General features: G+C 37.6%; 2 protein-coding genes across 2 annotated transcripts in view; both read left to right on the forward strand.

Moving 5' to 3' along the window:
• The window catches only part of LOC122074316 (ABC transporter C family member 6-like), a 28,632-nt gene extending 14,122 nt beyond the window's left edge, over window positions 1-14,510 (forward strand). The window contains exons 4-9 of the mRNA XM_042639143.1: window positions 12,250-12,544; window positions 12,658-12,866; window positions 13,019-13,324; window positions 13,760-13,823; window positions 14,051-14,290; window positions 14,410-14,510. Of these exons, the coding sequence (XP_042495077.1) occupies window positions 12,250-12,544; window positions 12,658-12,866; window positions 13,019-13,324; window positions 13,760-13,823; window positions 14,051-14,290; window positions 14,410-14,510 (1,215 nt within the window). The remainder of the gene's footprint in view (window positions 1-12,249; window positions 12,545-12,657; window positions 12,867-13,018; window positions 13,325-13,759; window positions 13,824-14,050; window positions 14,291-14,409) is intronic.
• Window positions 14,511-20,352: 5,842 nt separating this feature from the next.
• Window positions 20,353-21,686, forward strand: LOC122074814 (polygalacturonase-1 non-catalytic subunit beta-like). The gene is made up of 2 exons (XM_042639782.1): window positions 20,353-20,461; window positions 20,567-21,686. Exons 1-2 carry the CDS (start codon window positions 20,411-20,413, stop codon window positions 21,530-21,532), a joined length of 1,017 nt encoding a protein of 338 aa, XP_042495716.1. The 5' UTR covers window positions 20,353-20,410; the 3' UTR covers window positions 21,533-21,686.
• The last annotated feature ends 1,942 nt before the right edge of the window (window positions 21,687-23,628 follow it).

Raw genomic sequence — 23,628 nt, forward strand, 5'->3', positions numbered from 1 at the left:
AAATATTCTTAAGAACTAAATGTTTAGGATTAAAGGAAAATGTCCATTGCCAAGCCTTTTCTTAGTTATCCAATAATTTTGGATCATGTGGATGGATTCTTTTGTCAAACCAACCATTGAATGTTCCCTGTTGGGATTAATCATTGTCAAGTTTTGACCCAATCTCCAACATAGGGCATAACATGTTTGGACTTCTAACCTTCTATTTTCAATTCTGATCTAGTTACCAAAGTTGTGAAAGTTGAATTCTTAACCGATTAGGTCTCAAATTTGATAGATGGTGTAGGATCGAATGGTAACACCCCAATCAGTGGAATTCAGTGACTAATTACTTTTTTTTTCCTTCTAGAAATTAGCAAAGGTATATTATTAAAAATAATGAATGAAATACAGATTATGCGAATAAATAACACAAATGGAAATCTGATGCTTATCCATCTTCGGCATAGCCATCAATAGATAAACAACCCAAAACAAAGAAAATCAAAAAGGAACAGCCTCAAGTAAATATGTATCTAGGCCTAGACTAAGCATCCCAATTAATATCAGTACTTACTTGGTTACTGACATTTCTTGCAAAATGTAGCAAACAAATAAAACAAGTAGTGCAAGAACAAATAAAGATTGCAGAGGACGCAATATCACGTCCAAGGTTTAGTTTTCGTTAGGTGTTGGCTGTTTTTCCTGCTAAGGCAATGCCGAAGGTGGGGTTAATGGCCTTCTTAACGATTGGGTATGATTTGTTTCTTGGGTATTTATTTTTTTTGTGCGTTCATGTCTTTTTCTTCATTTTCCCTATTTTTATGGAATCAGGATCTTTGAGAGAGAGAGAGAGAGAGAGAGAGAGAGTGACATTGGCAATAACACAAATGATTTTGAGTGGTTTGGATCCCCTTGATCCTACGTCCACCACTACCCTGGCCACCCAGACTAAGCATTTCCACTATCCAACGACCACTTTTCCAATGGCAGGAGTCAAGCCTTACATAATCAAATTAGTCCATCGGATTGAACACCCGGGTCTCTCATACTAAGGATTTCCACCCAAATCACATAGTCTAGAGATTGCATTCAGACAATAGAAAACATCCGCTCACAACTCAGCAGGATAACACTGCTGTTCAGTAGAACACATTCATTCAAAGTACAAGAAGTACAAGAAAAGCTACACAAGCTCAAACAGCAAAATGGCTTTTCACTTAATCCTGAAAACCAGTTAAGCTCAAACTGATTCTCACAAATCCTTTCGATGATATTATCATTTTTGTTCAAGTTCTTGTATCTTTAGATCTCAAGTGACTCGGGCTCTATATAGGCAAAAACCTAGCCGTCGTTGGGGTCAACAAAACTAGCTGTTAGAGTCAAGCATAGTTATCCTCAAAATTATTGAAAACATTAAGTTCATTTTGAAATCATTTTGTTCTCCCAAAAACCAACTTTGTTTACCAAGAAAAACTAGTTGTTCTAGGTCCTCAATATCAGTGAACACATTAGAAGACTAGTCAGGCCAAAGGTCTGGATACCCGTCATTAGCAAAAAAAAAAAAAAAAAAAACACATTAGAGTTCTAACTCAGCTGGTTAGAGTCCAAATGGTGTCATTTAAGATAGTCAACATGTTCAAATCCACAACCGCAGAACATTAACTACTCCTCACATGCTGAAGTCTGTGGAATAGGGATTGAGGAACATCAGTTTTCATGGATGCATATCACAGAAGTCTGTCAAGACCACTGTTAGTAAAAACGCGTTTAAAACTCCGTTTTAAACACGTTCTCTTTTTTTACCGTTTAAAACATGTTTTCCCGTATGCTTCTCAAAGATAGTTAAAAAAACAGCAAACGGCAACCATTTCTGTTCTACCGTTTTTTGGCGTTTTTTAAGACTCAACTTGTTGAACATAATGTCCACTTAATTGACCATATCTTTCTCTCCCAAACTCTGATCCACTTGATTCTTTCGTCAACTTGGAGCTAACTTAATAGCCTATATTTCTCATGATATCACCTTTAAGGGCAGGGTCAAAAAAGAATCGATTTTGCCTATTCTAGAAAGGGCAAAGGATCAATTAGAGGGCTGGAAGGGAAGACTTTTATCGATGGCAGGAAGGGTGGAATTAGTGCGCTCTGTGATCCTTAGCATCCCAACTCACAGTTTTGCGGTTTACTGGTGGCCAAATTCTCTCATTGATACTCTTGAAAGATGGATGAGAAATTTTGTCTGGACAGGGGAAGCGGACAATGCAAAAAAAATTGTGGTCAATTGGGACCGATGCTGTAAGCCTAAGGAGGAAGGGGGTCTTGGATTGAGGAGATTGAGGGACATAAACAAGACAATGCTATGTAAATCTGCCTGAAGAATTAAGACTGAAGAGTCTATGGCGAGTTCTTTTCTGAGGGCTAGATTCCTTGATAGGGAGGGTCTCCCTAAGAAAGGATTCAGAAAATCCTCTATTTGGCCAGGTCTGAGGAAAATATGGGATTATATATCTTCAAAAGAGAGATGGGTGGTGGGAGATGGAAAAAAAAAAAAAGTTTCTGGAAGCATATCTGGGTAGGGCAAGGCGCCCTTAAAGAGAGTGAGATGCTGGAAGGCAGTGATATATCTGTGCTGGATGGGAATGTTAGCCGATTCATTGTGAATTCCAACTGGAATTTTCCTTAGATGAATTCTAATTTTATGAGGAACATAATAAACGAGGTGAAGAAAATTAACATCCCTGCTTATAAATGTGAAGATAGGAGTATTTGGTCCCTTTCTCATGATGGGGAATTTTGCTTCAAATCAGCTTGGGAGGATATAAGGGTGAAAAAATCAACAGTTTCCTGGGCTTCTATCATATGGGGTAAAAAGCAGCAGCCTCGGGTCTCCACTCTAGCGTGGAGGGTGATTAATGGAAAGGTCCCTACTGATGATGTGATAAAAAAGAAAGCGGTCCCCCTGGCGTCTAGATGTGTCCTATGTATTTCAGATGAGGAAGTTTTAGAGCATCTCTTCATAAGATGCCCTTTCTCTGCGGAGATCTGGAGGCTTCTTTGTGATGCTTTCAATGTGCATTGGGGCAACCAGGGCTCTCTGCTCGAGCTTGCTCAATGGTGGAAGAGAAAGTTGAAACTGGTTTGCTGCAAGGAGGCGTGAATATGAGTTTAGCCATTGTGTTGGATCACTTATGGAGGGAGAGAAATGCAACGGTTTTTGAAAATAAATATCGGTCAAGCAGGTACGTACTAATGATGGTTCTTGAGGACATAAGACGAAACAAACCAAGATCTAGAGGCGAGATTAATTCCATAGCAGATTTGCAGTGCAGCAGGCGCCTAGGCATTCAGATACAGGGAGTGGGGCACAGAGAAATATTGGAGGTCTTCTGGTGTAAACCTCCAATGTTCTGGATAAAACTAAACTTTGATGGCAGCTCTATGGGAAATCCTGGTCGGGCTGGAGCGGGAGGTATATTTCGGGACCATCAGGGCAGGGTCATGGGTTCTTATAAAAAATATATGGGTACTACTGGAGTATTTGAAGTGGAGGTGGGGGGTCTGATGGAGGGGTTGCTGCGAGCAAAGGCCATGAACATCACTTGCTTATGGGTGGAGTCAGACTCTAGCTCGGTTGTGCTAGCGATTCAACAAAGGAAAATTCCCTGGTATGCTCTCCAACGATGGATGCATCTTAAGCCTTTCTTGACAGTATCAGATGGAAGATATCTCATAATTTCAGGGAAGGGAATTCCATAGCTGATTACTTGGCCAGAGATGTGGCGAAGATAGGAATTTCGGGTGATAATGTGGTCCTTCCCTCCCATATTCTTGATCTCTTGCAAAGGGATTCAGATGGGAGGCCTCATTTTCGGTTTTATTAGTGCTTCTTTTTCCTCCTGCTGATGGCCATGCCGAAGGTGGGAGGGTAGAGTTAGCTAGGTTCTTTTGTTTGAATCTGTTATCTTGTATGGCTTTTATTTTCTTTTCTTTGATCATTTAATGAAATAATCTTTTAGAAAAAAAAATGTATGGATCCCGAAATTGAGATACAAACTGATGCATTTGCTGAAAAATGTTTCTAAAGTGATGACTCCTAACCCAAACTGAACATACATTACTCCAAGAGTGTGTTGACTATGTTGACAACAATGAACAACATCATAGCCAAGCCACATTGCTTAACAAAACTTGGACATGTGTGGTGTATGAATTTAGAATTGGTAGTGGATGATCTTCAATTATATATCATAAAACTTATAATGAGACACGGAGATATATATGCATTAGTGTTGGATACTGTAGTTATATTGAACATGAGATGCAAGTATTCATTTAATAATTCCTTAATTTATATGAGCATAGTACCCCTTTTTTGGTCCCATTTGTTTAAAATCTACACGTTTAAAACCCGTACCGTCCGTTTTCCATTTTTGCCATTCTCTGTTTTTTTTGACAGTTTATTTAACCGTATCATTCAAAATATTTTACTGTTTAAAACCCATACTGTCCGTTTATGTTTTTTCACCGTTCCCGGTTTTGCTAACAAGGGTCAAGACATCTGTGGATGCAAAAATATTAAGATGATTGTCCATCTGAAATTACTTAGTCAGACTTTGTATTTCTCTTTTATTTTGGATGTCCAACAATAACTCACGGATATCAGTGAATTTTTTTTTTCGCTAAAGATCAGGAATTTTATTGAAGAAAAAGAGAAAAAATACAGCTCAAAAAATGCAGCTTAAAAAAAAAAACAATTTATAGACCCCCACCTTCGGCATGGCCATCAACAGGGGAGAATAAATTGAAAAACGATATAGACATTAGATAAACCGAAACCTAGGTCGCGATTCTGCATCGTGGGCAATCTCCAACCGAATGTGAGATGGAAAAGATATATTAACATCCGAATTCCTTGATTTTGCTACCGCCTTTGCAAGAAAATCTGCTACGCAATTAGCTTCCCAAAAACAGTGAGTTATCTTCCAGCTAATGGAATTCAGATAATCCTTCACAGACAACCAATCCTGCAAAGCAAACCAAGAAATTGATTTGGATTGAAGTGCTACCACCACTGCTACTGAATCCGTTTCAATCCAAAGGGCATCCACCTGTAATTCTTTGGCTTTAAGAATTCCTTCCATTAGAGCTGTGAACTCAGCATAGTAATTTGTGTGGACTCCTAAGAACTTCTTAAAAGAACCCACCACCAAGCCCCTATGGTTACGGAATACACCTCCTGCTCCAGAGTTTCCTGAGTTACCCAGAAAACAGCCATCCACGTTTAATTTTATCCAACTAAAATCAGGCCTACACCGAAAAACTTCTAATATCGACAAAGGCTTTCCTGGAAGAGCTGATACCCCTAACCTGTGGCAACATGTCAAATCATTGGGACTCTTGATCACACCGACTAAGGAACCACAAGCCTCTTGCACCTCTCTTCTAATCTTCTCATAGAGAATTGGACTGAATTTTGACACCCCTTCATAACGCCTTTCATTCCTCTCTCACCAAATGTTATCAGTCACAATAATAAAGCCCACTGAACATGGATCACACACTGTAATCACCCTACGCTTCCTAATCCACCATTGTGCCAGCTGGGAAACATTATCAATATTTGGCCAAGAGATACCAAAACAGTCCATAGATAATTTCCATAAGGCCAGAGAGAAGCTACAATTTGTGAAAATATGATTAAAGGTCTCAGCATCAGAACCACATAGGGAGCACTTTGAAACAAGAGGCACACCCTTTCCACATATAATATCATCTGTTGGAAGCTTCCTGTGCAAAAGGCGCCATCCAAAAGTGGATTGCCTTGGCTGCAACTTTTTGTTCTAGACCATAGAGAACCATGGGACTTTAGGATTCCTTCTTCTTATCTCATTCCACACAAAAAAGGAGGAAAAAATCCAAAAAGGAGTTCCACTCCACATACACCTATCCTCTGAATCAAATTGAGGCAGTCTTATCAAACTGACAACAGCGAAAACATCTTTTAGAGTATCAGAGCTAACATCAAGAAGAGCCCAGTTATAGTCTTGAATAATAGAAGACACATTCAAGGAAGAGCTAATCAAAGTATTCAACATATTACCACATAAATCCATAATGGATTTTTCTCCGACCCAAGTATCCCTCCAAAGATTAACACTTTTACCATTCCCCACAATCCATCTTTCCTTACTGGAGACGAAGGACCACATCTTGCGAATACCTGGCCATATCGAAGATGATTTATATGATTTTTTGGGAGTACCATTGGAGAGAAACCTGGCCTTAAAGAATCTACTCATGACTGAATTCCCATGTTTGATGTTCCAAACCTGCTTGCAGAGAAGAGACTTGTTAATGTCACGAAGTTTGCGAATGCCCAGCCCTCCTTCTTCTTTTGGTTTACACACTAGGTCCCACTTCACTGTCACAGACTTCATTGTGTCAATGTCTCCTGACCAGATGAAATTCCTCATCCATTTTTCCATCTGATTAATCAATGAAGATGGCCACCAGTACACAGAAAAATTGTGGATAGGCATACCCAAAATAACTGAGCGAACTAATTGCACTCTACCAGCCATAGAAAGCAATTTGCCTTTCCAACCCGATAGCCTCTCTCTAATCTTGTCCATGACTGGCAACAAGTACTAATTTTTGACTCTTCCTTTAAATATTTGCACCCCAAGATACTTGGTCGAGAAATTACAAGGGTTTATTCCCATAAAATCAGAGATGGTCTGCTTTCTTAAAGGAGTAACTTTACCCATGAACAACTTACTTTTGTCTAGATTCACATGCTGGCCAGAAAATTCCTGATAATTGTGCAAGAAATCATGGAGATTTCTAACATAGTTTACAGAAGCATTCATAAATATGAATATATCATCAGCAAAAAGCAAGTGAATCGGAACCAACTCACCTCTTGGACCTTGCAGAGCATTGATTTTTTTCTCTTGATGCAACTTCTTCAAACCTCTACATAGAACTTCCTCAGCCAATATGAATAATAGAGGAGAAATAGGATCCCCTTGACAAAGCCCTCGCTCCACACCAAAATATCCACTTTTCTGTGAACCCAAATCTTCTCAACACATGCAAAATAAAACTCCAAGAAATGGTATCAAATGCCTTTTGAATGTCTATCTTAGCACCCATTCCACCTCCTCTAGTTGAAGAATATAAGAGGTTAGCCAACTCAGAAGCAAGGGCAATGTTGTTGTGAATGACCTTCCCATGCTGAAATGCACTCTGCTCTTCAGAGATTAGACGGGGGAGAAGAAATGATAATCTTGTTGCCAATATTTTTGAAATCACCTTGCAAAGAAAATTCCCCATGCATAGAGGCCTGAATTTATCCAGGGAGTTTGCACCATCCACCTTTGGAATAAGAGCCAAAAATGAGTTATTTATCCCTACTGGCATGATACCAGAACTGAAGAAACACCTAACAGCATAGATGAAATCCTCAGAAACCACCTCCCAGCAATGACGAAAAAAGGAAGTTGGAAATCCATCAGGACCAGGGGAGCTGTCTGGATCAAGGTCCCAAACTGCTCGCTTAATTTCTACCATTCCAGGGATAGCAACCAGACTTAAAATATCCACTTCATCTATCAAGTAGGGAATAGCATCAAGTAACTCTAAATGATCCACTGTAGGGACACATTTATGGAATTCTTCATAAAAATTCACCATATAATCCGCAATGCTAGCTCTATCAGAGACAAAAGAGCCATCCCCTTTCTTTACTCTACGGATTGTATTTTTAGCTCTTCTAATTTTTGTGTAGAGGTGAAAAAACTTGGAGTTCCTGTCCCCTTCCTTCAACCATCTAATTCTAGCTTTCTCAGCCCACAATTTCTTATGATTTTTTAAAGCTAACAGATACTTAGTCTTAGCGTTAGCTTCTTTCCTAGACAAGTCATCATCTAGCCCCTGAGAATCAATCTGGTCCTGGATCTGAGAAAGAGCCTCTCTAGTTTTGACCAACTCAGCTTCAAAGTTAGGGAAAGAAATCCTGGCCCAAGAACGAATAAGAGGCTTTAATCTTTTCAACTTTTAAGTAAACACATACAAAGGGGAGCCAACAATCCTCTGATCCCATGCATTAGCAACCATCCCTAAGAAAGAATCATTTTCCGTGCAAAATTTATGGAAGCGGAATGGACAGTTAGGAGGTTTGGGGCAAGCTTCAGAGACTATTAATAATGGACAATGATCAGAAAAATCTCTTTGAAGAACAAATTGGGCACAGTCTTGAAAATAAGACAGCCATGCCGCATTACAAAAACCCCTGTCCAGAACAGTTGACACATTTCCTCTCCTTCTATTGTTTGTCCAAGTGAATTTCACACCCTGGGAAGGCAATTGAATCAGATGGCAAACATCAACCATGGCAGCAAACTCTGCCGAAGACCCCAAATTAAATGCACTAGGACCTCGCTTCTCATGCGAGGCCAACAAAGCATTAAAATCACCCACCATCATCCAAGGATCAGTTGGAGAATACACAATAGCTAAATCAGTCCACAACTCCCTATGATTTGCTCTGAAACAACTAGCGTGAATCACAGAGATCCTCAATTCTATCTCCTAGAAGATTACTCATTGCTTCAGGGAAGCCAATCTCATTGCAGATTACCTTGCAAAATCAGCTGCAAAAACAGGATTATCTTGAACCATGGAGGAATTTCCTACTCATATAATTGAGGAGATTAGATGTGATTCTTTCTCCAAACCAAGATTTAGATTCTGCAGATAGCTTTGGAGGATCCTGCTGATGGCAATGCCGAAGGTGGGGTCCTTTCTTTAGCTTCGGATCTTTTGATGTACCTTTAAATCTTTTTCTCTTCTACATTTTAATACAATTTTGATTTCTAGCAAAAAAAAAATCACAGAGATCCTAACTATCTTATTTCTCCAATTTACACTCATAGATATTTGTTGTTCCGAGCCTGAAACAATAGTAGGCTTTAGAATCCCTTTTCTCCAAACCAGCCATAGGTTTGAATCTTTCCCAACCCTTGAATTGCATATAAAATCTGTTTCAAAACCCATCTTACCAAATAATCTAACTAGGAAAACCGATGAATCAATCATGGGTTCAGCTAGACATAGAAAATCTGGATTTTTATCCCTTACAAAATTTTTTAGGGCCATACGAGCTGAGGTTTTTTTAAAACCTCTCACATTCCAAAAAAAGAACTTCATACCTTACTTCTTTGCGGTGGCTATACGGTTAGACCTTCTCGTCTGCTCCGTATTGGCCAAAGTCTTCTCCTTCCTGCGCCTACCATCCTCAGTATGGGTTTTCTCAGCTGTGTTAATCAGAGCGTCCGCAGCTGCAATTTCTTCATGATGAAGCACTATCGCACCTTCATGAAGCGAGCTCGGAGAGATGGAAGAAATAACATGTTCAGCGCCATTCTCATCTTCACAGTCACTCCCTGCTAAGAAAGGACGCCTTGATGAATCAGAGTCCAAATCAATTTCCTCCCTACAGCCAGAATTTTGGATACGAGACCGGGCTTTAGATGACCCGGGTCCATGTCCAACGTTTTGAGTTGTATGAAAACCTTCCTGGGTTGGGTGTACATCAGTTTCCTTATTTAAAGGAACCACCACATGAATTTGACCCGAGCCTTGGCTTGGTAAAAACGGATTTGAAATCCTTCCCTCCATAAAGGACTCTCTCTGATTGGCTGGCTAGTAACACCCAAATTCCCTTCCAAGAATAGCGTACCGGAATCTCTCCCTGCCTCATTTGGATTTCCACCATGGCCACCACTCCCCTGACCACCGCCTGGCCTGAAAACGCCCAAAGATGGCCTGAAAACTGCATTAGCTTCATCAATAATACGAGCAGCCCCATCATCGCAAGCCTCTTCCCTTGTTTCATCCGCATATACAGGTCCAGGAACTTGAGGATGGTTCCTTACTTCAGCAGTTTTTCTAAATTTACAGGCAGAAATATTATGCCCCGATCATTTACAGTACCCGCAGATTCCCAGAGAGTCTTCATAGACTATGGCCTGCTTGAACCAAAACAAATCAGAAGAGCCCGGTTGTCTCCGTTCGACCTGAATTTCCTCTAAACGTTTTCCTCCTAATTCCATCTCAACCTGCACGCGAGCAAAGCTCCCCATAGTTGCATTGTGAGTGCGTCGATCAATGGCCACCGGCCGTCCTGCAGCTTTCGCCATCGTTACGAGAATTTTATCATGCCAATACTCAAGTGGAAGATTTGGAAAACGAATCCAAACCATCTTGGTACTGACATGCTTGTCATGGATGCTGAAGTCCTGTCTCCAGCGCTGAAAGCGAATAACTTGCCCATCAACTTTTATGAAATTCCTTCTCCATATCAAGGCCATGTCTGCCTCAGTTTCAAATTGAAAGAGGATAAAACCTTTGCCCATAGGCGCCAAAACCACCCTACCCTTCAGATTCCAGGACTCTCTCGCCTCCTTGCGAATGGCATCCATGGAGACAAACCTCAAATTAGTTCTCCCAATAAGAGCAAATCAAAAGCTTTCTAATCGCTCCTTATATGCCTCTTGCAGAACAATGATCTTGGTCAAGAACCCAACATGAATTGGATCAGGTAGATCATCCACGTCAGGAAGTCCTCTTCCCACAACAGTCGAGAAGGAAGGTTTAGGGAGATGAGGATCTCTACCGCCACCGTTATCCACAATCTTCTCCCTATTATCAGGATCCGAAACTGTTTGCAAGAACTCAGTAATCAGCTGTTGCCGCCCTCGAGAGAGGGAAGGAGCACCATCCGGATCTTGCCCATCTCCAAGGGCGTTAGCCTCTTCCTCACGGCAAGTCTCTCCTGTCATTTTTTCCTATTCACAGCAATCCCTTCCAATCTAAAAAAAATATATGACAAAAAAGTTCTTTAGATCTCTACTGTTGTAAACAATAAGTGAAATGAACGATTGATTCGACCACAGTGGGAGAATAGTACACTTGGACATTTCTCCACCGCCACCGTCAGTGAATAGTACACTTGGACATTTTTCTAAGTCAAACATCCTAGTTCCTTGGGTTTGTTCATTTAGGTCTTCATATGGCTTTTACTTGGGATTTTTCATCTTATTGACATCAACATTAAGATTATATGAATTAGAAATATAAAGTGTATCCCATGTTTTGAAAAATTCTTCAAATTGATGCAGCTTTAAGTTCTTCAACCTTTCACATCACGAAAGTTTGTAGCTTTATCACGGACAACAGTCATTTTTTCAATCAACATGTCGCTTCTTCCATTAATGGTTCCACCTCAAAGACTTGGGTTTCAACATTCTCTTACCACATGATCAAAAATGTTAGAAAATCCAAACAATCACACAAGGTTTTCATATCCAAAACGTATTATATGTTTAGAACCTATTAGAACCTATTAGATTCAAAAGATGAATAGGTGGAGATTTAGACATCCTAAATTGAACCCCAGTGGAACTGCCATGTGACGATATTTTGGCATTCAAGGGAAATTTCTTGATGGACCTCTTGGGAGTTGATTAGTTTACAATTTTCAATGGAAGAATCTTCTTTTCCTCCGTTTTCATCTTTCTTTTACAGTTAGTTCCCTTTGTTTCTCCATATCCTTTACATTCCTCTTTCTTCTCTAAGTGAATAGTGTAGCCTTTGCTTTATGCTAAGTATGCAAAGCATTGCAAATAGCCTAAGTGAAGTACCTAGGCTGCATGCTGCATTGTTAGCTAATTTCACATTCATGTTCTTTTTGGGTGACAATGAATAAGGCTATACTAGTCTGCCATTAGCAAATTTATATTTGGTAAAATTATTAGGTATATACATATGCAGATAGTAACTGAATTTGAATAGAATGATTATAAAATTGGTGGGAAAGAAAAAGAAAGGATGCCATAAAATTTCAGATTCTGTAACATTCATGTTCAAAACACTTCTAAGAATTTCGGGATAAAACTTTTGGGATATGAAAGTCGACATACAAAAATTACATAATTCATTCAACAACTAATAAAGATAGAAAGTAGTACTCATTCAAAAGAGAACAGAAGTAAATAAAATTAAGTTAGTTAAATATAGTTTCTTCCACGATGATGATGTCACTATCACGCATCTAAATGCAAGCAGCTCAAGCTAAGAAATCATTTACAAGAAAACCTAATATCATTTTCTCTACCTTAAATCATTTTCTCACTTACTATGCATTCATTACACAATATATTTTAATATTGTTCCTAATTTTCTTTTTTTATTAACCTTGTCTTATAGAAATACTACATACCTACAGCACGAGAACTATCGCGGTTAGGAGGAGTATGTCAGGCTCCAATTGTACAACATTTTTCTGAATCCATGTTAGGTTCAACCACAATCAGATGTTTTGATCAAGAAGAAAGGTTTATGAATACAAACCTTCAGCTAGTGGATGTGTATTCCAGGCCTAAATTTCATTTCTCGGGTGCAATGGAGTGGTTATGCTTCCGCATGGATATGTTGGCATCCATCACATATGTCATCTTTTTGGTTTTCTTGATTTCAGTGCCTAAGGAAATACTTAGTCCTGGTAAAAAGTTGAACTTGAGATCTCATAAAATCATCTTCTAAGGAAATCATATCTTATTGCTCATGTGAAAGCATGATTTTGAATTTTTTTTTTTTTTTCTTTTCTCTATGAAGGTATTGCGGGTTTTGCAGTCACTTATGGTATTGGTTTCAGTATGCATGTGGTCATATGGGCTCTTTCTAACCTCGAAAATAAAATCATATCCGTTGAGAGGATACTACAGTACGCCTGCATCACTAGTGAACCCCCTCTGTTGGTAAAAGAAAATAGGCTAAGTCATGATTGGCCATTACAAGGGAATGTTGAAATTGTTGATCTTCAGGTAATTCCCAATATAGATTCCCAAGTTTTAATCTCATTACTGCCTCATTTTATATAACAAAACCTTTGAAGCTTAATGTTGTTGGACAATTCTTTTTGCTCTTATGTAATTTGTTAAGTGTCATAATTTGATTATTTTTAATATGTATGTAGGTCCAGTATGCCCCCCATCTTCCTCTTGTTTTGAGAGGTGTCACTTGCACTTTGCTTGGAGGGACGAAAATTGGTATCGTTGGGCGAACAGGAAGTGGTAAATCAACTCTCGTACAAGCTCTCTTCCATATGATTGAACCAACAGCTGGTTACATTTTCATAGATGGTATCGACATCTCTAAGATCGGCCTTCATGATTTGCGGTCAAGATTGAGCATCATCCCACAGGACCCCACAATGTTTGAGGGGACTTTAAGACACAATCTTGACCCACTTGAAGAGTACACTGATGAACAAATTTGGGAGGTGAGAATTTTTTTCCTAATGAACAATCTCTAACCAGTGACAAATATAGGATGGACATATCTTTTGCTTACTGATTATTCACATACAAAGTAGACCCACTAAAGTGATCGATTGGGAAATATATCTCAACAAACTCCTTTGTCATGATATTCTTTCTATTTTTTTTGCTCAATTTTATACATCTTTTACGTTGAAATATTGAAATGATTTCATTGGATTTAACGGATAATCTTTGGGAAAAGTTTCCCCTAAGAAATTCTCTTATTTACGACTTGGGAAGTGCAGTATTTTTACTGCCTTCTTGTTCATTTCCAATTAACACACCTTGCTTGCTGATTTCCTCTTTTGCTTGGCTCATCTTTTAACGCTAAATTTTATGTCAGCTTAAACAATCAAGCAAGAAGGTAAGTTGACATAGATTTTTTGTTCTTTTAGGCTTTAGAGACATGCCATCTCAGTGATAAAGTTAGAAAAAAGGAAGGAAAGCTTGATTCTCTAGGTTCGTTTTTCTCCCTTTTCACTCTATATAAAATTTCAACATTAATTTATCCAGCACTGAAGTCTGATGCAATGTATAATTGCATTAAAGTATGATATATCAAACTTCCAGTGCACAACCCAACCTCCCTTTCCTCCAACAGTTTTTTGCCAAGAAGTAAAGGAAGAAAAGTTAATGAAAATGTGATCCTAAATAACTAACTTATTTTCATATCATGGTTGTTATAGTAACTGAGAATGGAGAGAATTGGAGTGTGGGTCAAAGGCAGCTAGTTTGTTTAGCGCGGATATTACTCAAGAGGAGCAAAGTGTTAGTACTCGATGAAGCTACTGCATCAGTGGATACTATGACTGACAATCTAATTCAGCAGACACTTGGTCAACAATTCTCAGGGTCTACTGTCATCACAATCGCACATAGGATAACATCAATTCTTAATGCAGATAAGGTCCTCCTTCTCGATAATGGTTAGTTGCTAGTAATTAGTACATCGCAATCAAATAGGTTCATTTGAATTTGGTAATATGAATTCTCATAATTTTTTGCGCGTGCCTAATCAGATTGACATGTTTCTTATCTTAAGCAGGTCGTGTATCGGAATACGATTCCCCAGCCAAATTGTTAGAGATGAAGTCCTCGTCATTTGCAAAGCTTGTTAAGGAGTATACTCGAAGATTTAGTTCATAGATTTTGAAAGGCTAAATAAACAAGTTTTGAATATTCAAAGTAAGGAAGTTGCATTAGGGTGAACTACATTTCTACTGAATATGACAAAAATTTGTTGGGAGATCGAGGCTGCCTATAATTATTTGTATCGCATCGGCATTCAGTTAAAGTATGTGGTAGAAAGAATATGAAATGAAAAAAAAAAAAAAAAAAAAATTGTTCATGCATGTATGTCTATGAACCTTGGTAGATGTTTTAGTAATACAGTGGCCTCATTAGACTGCCATAAATATCTTTCACTTGGTACATTAATAGAGCTGAAATATTGTCGACAAGTACAGCCCAACATCCTATGCTCACCTGTTTAGTTTTAGCCAAAATAAGTTGGTCAAGTGGAAAAATAAATCTTTAAAAATCCATTAATGAAATGGACAACTGAATACAAGTGAATCCTATACATGGGAGAGTATATGCGTGAATCAGAGTCTAAATGTTGACATGCAACCAACCCTAGACCCTTTTTAAAATATCAGTATAGTTGACACTGCCACATCATCCTTCAATTGGCTAAAATTTGGTCCCAATCTAGAAAATGCTAGTAGAGCCTACCTGTCAAAAATGTTTTGTAATAAAGCTTCTAGAACATAAAATTCGGCATGTTACTCCACATAGGCATATCTTAATTTTGTATTGCAAAAAAATTCTTGATTATTGTGTTATCTTTTCTATGCCCAATTATTCTTGTCAATTGTTGCTATACTTAAAATTTTAAATTCCACTTCCTCAAAAAAATTTCCATCCATGGTCATGAATTTTGACCTAAAAGTCTAAAATATGTTCATAAAGCTGAAATTGAATTGTTCCTAGAGCCAACTATTTGGGAGATTTTCTAACATAAAAAACATATGGCATAGATTCTGAGAAGAGGGAAACATATTTCAGTGAACCAATTTGACTTTACGTCTGGTAGATCCATGACATAAGCTATCTAATTTTTTAGGAGGCTAATAGAAAGATAGCAAAAGGGATCTTCGTATGGTCTTTATTGACCTGGAAAAAGCCTATGACAGAGTCCCTGGAGACTTAATCTGGCATGTTCTAATGAAGAGAGGGGTGTCGAGTAAGTATGTGGATGTAATCAAAGATATGCATGTCGGCGTGGTTACTAGTAGAGATTTGTTGGAGATCAGGATAAGGAATTCCCGATTACAATTGAGTTGCATCAGGAACCAGCCCTAATCCCATATCTTTTCATGTTGATCATAGATGAGCTAACCAAGAGCATTCAAGATGAGTCCCGTGGTGTATGTTCTTCGGTATTGATATCATTTTAGTGGATGAGACAAAGGCAGTGACTAATGATAAGTTAGAGTTATGGAGATCAACCTTGGAAATAAGAGGCTCAAAGATTAGTAGGATGAAGAAAGAGTATATGATCTGTAATTTTGGTCATACCATGATAGATAATGATGTGATGAAAATTGAGGAGAGAGAGATGACTATTTTAAATATTTGAGATCGATTATAGGTAAAGAAGGTGATATAAAGGATGATGTTTCACAAACAATTAAATTAGGATGGATGAAGTGGAGAGGTGCGATCGGAGTACTATGTGACCGTCGCATCCCATTAAAGCTTAGGAAAGTACAATAGGACTGTTGTACGGCTAGTTATGATATATGGGGTGAAATGTTGGAATGTTAAGAAGTGTTATATTGTGAAGCTATGTGTAGCAGAGATGAGGATGTTAAGATGGATAAAGCACTAAATGAAAGTATTAGAGCTGATTTGGGAATTGCACTGATCAATGATAAGATTCGAGAAAGTTGTTTGAGGAGTAATGATTTCGATTGAGGGAACTTATAGAGCTAGGGGTAGGTCTAAAATGACCATAGGAGAAGTTGTGAGGAATGACATTCATAGTTTAGGTATTGTACAGGGTATGACTGCAGATAGACCCTATTGGAGACCAAGGATCCATGAAGCCGACCCCATTTAGCTGGGATTCTCCTATCCTTCTGGGCTGTCCTCTTACCTCTTACTTTCATCTTTCATTTTCTTTTTATATTTTTCATTTTTTTCTTTTAACCCTCCTTTTCTGTTTAGACCCCAGTTGTTACCTACTTTGTTTAGTCTGGATCTATGCAGCTGACCCTATTAAGTTGGGATAAGACTGAGTTTGTTGTTGTCGTATAGGTTCTTCATAATAAATAAATCTATCTTAATTATATAATACATCAGCACATTATATTCATTAGCATGTTTTTGTTTTAGAAAATTTCTAACGTCAATTTTTTGGTAAAAAAGAGGAAATAAAGTTGTCCACAAGCTTTTAAGGAGGAAGGTTTGGTTCCCTTTCATTGAACATACTTTTCTTGTTCATTTATATTTAACTTTTTGAACAGGAAATACCTGTTGAGTCTTTTCTTGTTTTCATTTGCAATTACCTTTTTGAACAGCAAATTCTTGGGGACAGTCTGGAGACTATATACATAAATACATATATATACACTATTTTTAGAAGTCTACCATATTACACATTAAGTAAAGGTGAAATATTGTGGACAAATAGAGCCCAACGTTTCATGATCACATGTCAAGTCTTAGCCAAAATAGAGTTGGCCAAGTGGAAAAAAAAATTTCCTAAGCCATATTTCAGATTTGATGGCAAGGGATGACGCTTCTAGGCCTTATTACAGGTTTCATTAGAGGGCGGCTTGGGATCCTACTGATAACAATGCCGAAGGTGAGATCATGTGCTCGCTCTAGTAGTGGCGATTGTATTTTGTGTCTTGCAGATTTTATTTTTTCTAACAAAAAAAAAAAGGTGAAAAAATAAAATTTAAAAATCAAATAAAAATGTAATTTTTTTAAGAAATAAATGGACAGCTGAAGATATAAATTGAATTTTCCAACACATGAGATGGTATATGCTTAGTTCTGAGTATAAATGCTTACATTTGGCCACCCTAAATCATTTTTAAATATCAATACAGTTGAAACTACAACATCACTCTCTCATGTGCTAAAACTTCGTGACGATCAAGAATAGTCCTCTAGAGCTTGCTATTCGAAAAAAAAAAAAAATCCATAAAACTTATAAAACACATAATTTGGCATGTTGTGCCATTAGGCATATTTTAATGCAGCAAGTTTTCATTATACAATGGTGAATCCATTCACCGCATGGCTTTCGGATGCACATGAAAGGGAATTGGGAGGGTATAAAGGAGAACATGCTAAAACTTTATAGGTGTTTGTGAACTCTAGGATGGTGGTTGATCCTTCACCATGCGGTGAAGGAAAAGTTTCTCCTATTTTCTGATTTTTTATTTTCAAAAGTTCATTGAATAACAAATTTGATATCTTTCTTTCTTTCTTTCTTTCTTTCTTTTTTTTTTTTTTTTTTTTTTTTTTTTTTTTTTTCTTATAGCAATTCTCGCTATGATTAAATTTCAGAATTTCCCCTCCTTTCAAAGTTTTCCATCAATGGCCATGCATTTTGACCTAAAAGTCTCAAAATTGGTTTCAAGAGTGGCAATTTAATTTATTCCTAGAACCAACCATATGGGAGGTTATTCAAACATAAGAAGAAAAAAATGCATGGCTTAGGTATTCACTCACAAAATAATATCCTCTTAATTATATAAATCATCAGGGACATCAAGTTTTTCATTCTTGTGTTTTGTTTCATAAATTTTCTAGTATCCAATTTTTGGTAAGTTAGGATTGTCATAGGAATTAAATGATCTATAACATTGTAAAAGGGGAAGGTATGTGTCCTTTTCGTTTAACACTCTTTTCTTAGTCTTCTTCCTTTATTTTCATTTGCAACTAACATTTTGAACTGAAAAAACTTCTTCAGTTCAAGACATTTTGGATTATATATGTCATACTCACTATTCTAATGGGTGTATTTGTAAAAGAGAATTTAATAATTTAGATATTATATGTATCTTTCGAAGCAACCTTTTTGGACAGATGGACCATTGGGGCACTGGTGGCTGGAGTAACATGTGAATTTGGTTATAGGTAGAGTTGGTATGTGAATCTTATCATAGGTAAAATTGGACGTAGAGTTGAGTTGAGAAGGATAAGGCGATTAGTAGACCTTGCCAATATGTATAGCGAGGCCTACCTTACCCAAAAAAAAAAAAAAAATAGTAATGCCTACCTATCACAAAAATTTAGACCTTACTTAATTGGTAGGTCATATAAAAAAAAAACAAAAGTTGCAAGGCCAATGAATTTATACCCAATTGCCATTTATGAAAAGAAATTTTTTTTGGATCGCTTAGTCAAAGACACTAAATATCTACATCTTGGAGGGTCTCTCTATTGAAATTTGAAGACAGGTCCCATTTTGGATTCGACACATGTAAAAATAATTCAGCCATCACCTTTATTATATGGTCCACCATGATGTCTTGTATTTCGTCGCAGTTTAACTCAGGGAGTATTGATGCAAGTCCCCCGACAGAACAACGGTCCCACTTAAGGTTTTATACTTTCCGGTATTATGGTTTTTTGCTATATATTTGTAGCATGTTTGCTTTCTCTGTAATCAATTTTGAGAGGTGTGAGGACGAGTATTGTAACCATATTCTCCATCAATAGTGAAGCAGAATCTCATCTCACCAAGGACGTATGAAATCTTGCCCAACCTCATAAACCTGCATGCATTGTTTATTCTTGTTTTTCCATTACCTTCTACATTGCTTTTAGGGTTGCATTTCTACAAGCTGGTATCAGAGCAAACATTCTTATTGGTTGCCCCAAATCCATCAAAGTTGAATTGTCAACCAATTTGTGACATATAAGAATATAGATAGAGAGAGAGAGAGAGAGAGAGAGAGAAGCATGTTCTTATAACGTATTAAATTGGGTGGAGGTGTTCCTCCACCCCCCCCCACCCTTTTTTACTTCTACATGTGCAAACCAAATCAAGAGCATGAAGAGAAAATGTAACTATTCCAAGGGAAAGAAAAGACATATGGGCACTTTTTTTTTTTTTTTTTTTTTTTTTTTGCCATGTATCAGAAGAAAGACAATGAATTATTATAATGGGATGTACAGAATTAATGTCCAAGCATATTCAAACGAAAAAAACAGATGAAAAATAGAGTAAGCTTTGAATCCCACCTTCGGCATTGCCATCAGTAAAGTTCAAAAAACCATCAATCAGTGTATGCAATGATTTAATATCCTCAAGCATCACCTTCGAAACAATTAATGGATGATTTGCAGTAGGGTTGAATTATGAACAAAGGGAATCTGTTCTCAACACAACTGATATGCTGCAACTTGGAGTACTCAGGACCTAAACGAGTGGGTTTTCTCTCCATCTATATGAGTGAAAGGGCATTAGAATTCTTTGGCATTGGATTTAGTGGTAACTCTTATTGAATTTAGGGGGGACGTCGTCATGTACTTATGTATACATTTTCGACCCAAAAAAAAAGTACTTATGTATACCATTAATAATGACTAAGTTCTTGAAGCTTTATTTCATTAAAAACCGTTAATCTTTACACTAATTGAGGAGTATTTTAAATTTGGAAAATGACCTGTCTCGTAGCATAGAGTATACTATAGTGCTTCTTATGTTTATTTCTCTCCTCCTCAATGAAATGATATATCTGCCCTCTATTGAGAGAGAGAGGGGGTTGAAAATTTTCTTCGAGCCTTTTAACTGTATTATCAAAGAGAAGTTTTTCACTTTTTCATATGCAAAATGAGATATTACAAAGTACTTTTAACCATTTAGGGTACTGATAAAAACTGCCCCTATTTCTAATTGTTGGTACTACAAAATTTTCCTCTATATAAATTCAAACTCTCCCTCCTCATGCAAAAAAAAAAAATCCAACTCATTCAAAGGCATAAACCCAACTCATTCTGTTATCGGTTTCTGATCAACCATGAAACACCCCATTCTGTTGCTTGGAGTTCTGATTGTAGCATACTTTTGTGTAAGAAAAACAAAATTCTTTCATTATGTATTCATTTCAACATGGTTATTACTTTTTTCCATTATTTTTTTTTATTTATTATTTTTTTTTCCCCATGAATTACAGGGTTCTCAAGCTGAAACTGCCTTCTCACAGTACTGGGAAGAGCATATTGGTCTTCCACTACCTCCACATTGGTTAACTACAAAGGCTTCTCCATTAAGCCTCCATCAAGTGGCAATGTTTATGAAACTTATAGAGAAAAATGAATTATCTTTCCACCTGCATTCATTCTGTAAGCAGGCTAATGTTGCTTGTTCTACGAATACATCTGTGAATAAAACAACAGAAGAGACAACCCTGCCACAAATACCCCAGTGGAATATTGCCATAATAGTTTATGAACCCTCTCCAAAAGACACACCCCTATTGGTTTCCGGCGAAGAGGGATTGCCATTTTTCCGGGAGTCAATGGTGAAAGAGGGAAGTTTCATGTCTATCCCCGATCTAAGAGACCCAATGTCATATATTTCATTCTTACCCCGACCTCTGGCATCAAAAATCCCATTTTCCTTTGCCCAAATTGAAGAATTAAAGAAGCTTTTTGATGTGGTAGATGAATCAAACATGGATGAGTATATTCAAGACACCCTAGAGACATGTGAAAAGGGCAGCAAGTACAGCATCTGTGTGACTTCTGCCGAGGATCTCATCGATTTTGTTGTCGAAAAATTAGGGCGTCATGTACATATATGGAGTACTGAAAGTGTTGAAGGATCTTGTGAGAATGTCACAATTGGAGCTGTGAAACTTTTATATGGAAACCTCTCTGAACCACCAGCCTTATGTCATAGTCAGCCATTCCCATTTCAGGTCTATTATTGCCATGTTTTACAGAAAGTAAAAGTATATGCAGTTGATATACATGCTAGGAAGAAAGTGAATCATGCAGTCATGGCATGCCACTATGACACATCAACTTGGAATCCAAATCATCAAGCTTTTAAGCTATTGGGTTTTGGCCCTGGACAAATTGAAGTCTGTCATTGGATAAACAAGAATGGAATGATCTGGACAAGAACACTAGGTTGAGCAGCATTTGAAAATAGGATTATCTTTCAGTTCTCTTATTTGTCCTATATGTTACCCCTTCTTCTTCTTCCTCCATTTTCTTTCCTTTTAAGTGTTATATGTTACTTCTTATGCTATTTAGAGAATAAATAATGGCCTGTTTTGGCTTTGCTTATTCTGTCAAAGTTACAATATAATTTCGTTCTCCAATTTTGCAGCATAATAGATGACAACTTGTAGAAGAAAAAAACTCAGCCCAACCCAACTCTATTGCACCTTTACATGTACACCAGTCAACTCACTTGCATGAGCGGGTTTCCAAAAAAAAAATGGAAGGGTTATGCTGCATCCTATCCATATGGTTGAAACTGATGCATTTTATCTGTGTTAAAACTTGGTGCCAGTCTAGAAATACCCTCTAGAGCCTATCAATCAAAAAACTCTTGCCATAAAGCTTCTAAAACAGAAATTTTGGCATGTTGCTTCATTAGGCATTTCTTAATTATCTACTGCCTTGTTTTCTTTGAATAATAATGGTGCTATCATCAATCCCCCACCCCCCCCCCCAAAAAAAAATGTGGTATCTTTTCTCCGGCTAAACTGTTCTTACCAATTCCTACTGTGACAAAATTTCTAAATTTTCCCTCCTCTCCAACTTTTCCTTCCATGGTCATGCAGACTTGAAAGTCTCAAAATTGGTTCTTAGAGCTGCAATTTGAAGGTTCCTAGGTCCAATCATATGGGAGGTTATTATGACTTAAAAAAGGTATGTGGAAGGTTATTCACACAGAAGTTAGATACGGTTGCTCGCTGGGAAATCAAGGCCTCTCAGGATCTAGTGGCATTTTTAGAGACAGCCGGGGTGGAAAGCTTGTATGTTTTGCAAATTATCAAAACTTTATAGCAGAATTTGCAGCTTTTTTCATTAGAATTCGGAAGGCAATGGCATTGAACATAAAAAACTCTGGGTTGAATGTGATTCTCATTTTGTGGTACTTTGCATTCGTAACCATAACATCCGTTGGCTACTACCACAGCAATGTGGTATTGTAAAGCCTTCTTGGATAGCTTGACATGGTCTGTGACACACTGTTTCCGCTAGGCTAATTTTGTTGCTGAAAAGTTAGCAAAGCTTTCCGCTGCAACCATGTCCACTGCTACCTAGGACACTCCTCCATTTATTGTTCAAGATCCGATTTGGGATGCTCAACAGAGGCCTATATTCAGATTCTTATAATTTTTCTATGTTTTCTTTTTGCTTGATTTGTTCATTCTGCTGATGGCGATGCCAAAGGTGGAATAACAGCTCAATGAGGATGTAATCTCAAATTCTTTCATTCCTTTTAATAAATTTAGTTGCTGATTCTTAGTAAAAAAAGAAAAAAAAAAAACATAGAAGTGAAGGGCAATTACTATCACTCCCCTTTTTTGGCTAGAAATTCATAAACTTTATTAAAAAAGAGTGAAAGATCCATCAATGTGATATTGCTTTGTATATTCTTTTTTCTCCTTCTTTTAATACAATGAATTTTTAGCGAAAAAAGTGAAAGATCCATCAAGACAAAATCAAGGAGATGCGATATTTCCTCACGTTCGGCAGTGCCTTCAGCAAGGAACTCATACACTCTCAAAAAATGAATTAAACAGGATCAATGAACTCCACCTACGGCATTGCCATCAGTAGAGAATAAAAATCCTCTTATCTGAATCAATATCTTGGTCTTGATGCCGCATCATGGCAATCTATTTTCTTATGTAAGCTGGTAGTGTTATGTTATATCCAGACAAACCAGATTTTGCAGGTTCCTTGGCAAGAAAGTCAGCTCTTTGAAACAATGGGAGATTTTTCCACATTTTTGAGCTCATCCTTTGATGCAAGGCACGCCAGTCTTGCATTGCATACCGTAGAATCATGTTGGCTTGAACCGAAATCGTAACTGCTATTAAGTCGGTTTCAATCCATAACGAATCCCATCCCTTCTGATTTTCCATTTTTATACCTTCCGTGAGCACACAAAATTCAGCATAGTAATTTGTTTGATTTCCCAGAAACAAGCTGTGGGTTGACGTTTCAATCCATTGCGAAAGTTGAATTCTTAACCAAGTAGGACTCAAAT

The sequence above is a fragment of the Macadamia integrifolia genome, chromosome 3 (assembly GCF_013358625.1).
Source record: "Macadamia integrifolia cultivar HAES 741 chromosome 3, SCU_Mint_v3, whole genome shotgun sequence".
NCBI lineage: Eukaryota > Viridiplantae > Streptophyta > Magnoliopsida > Proteales > Proteaceae > Macadamia > Macadamia integrifolia.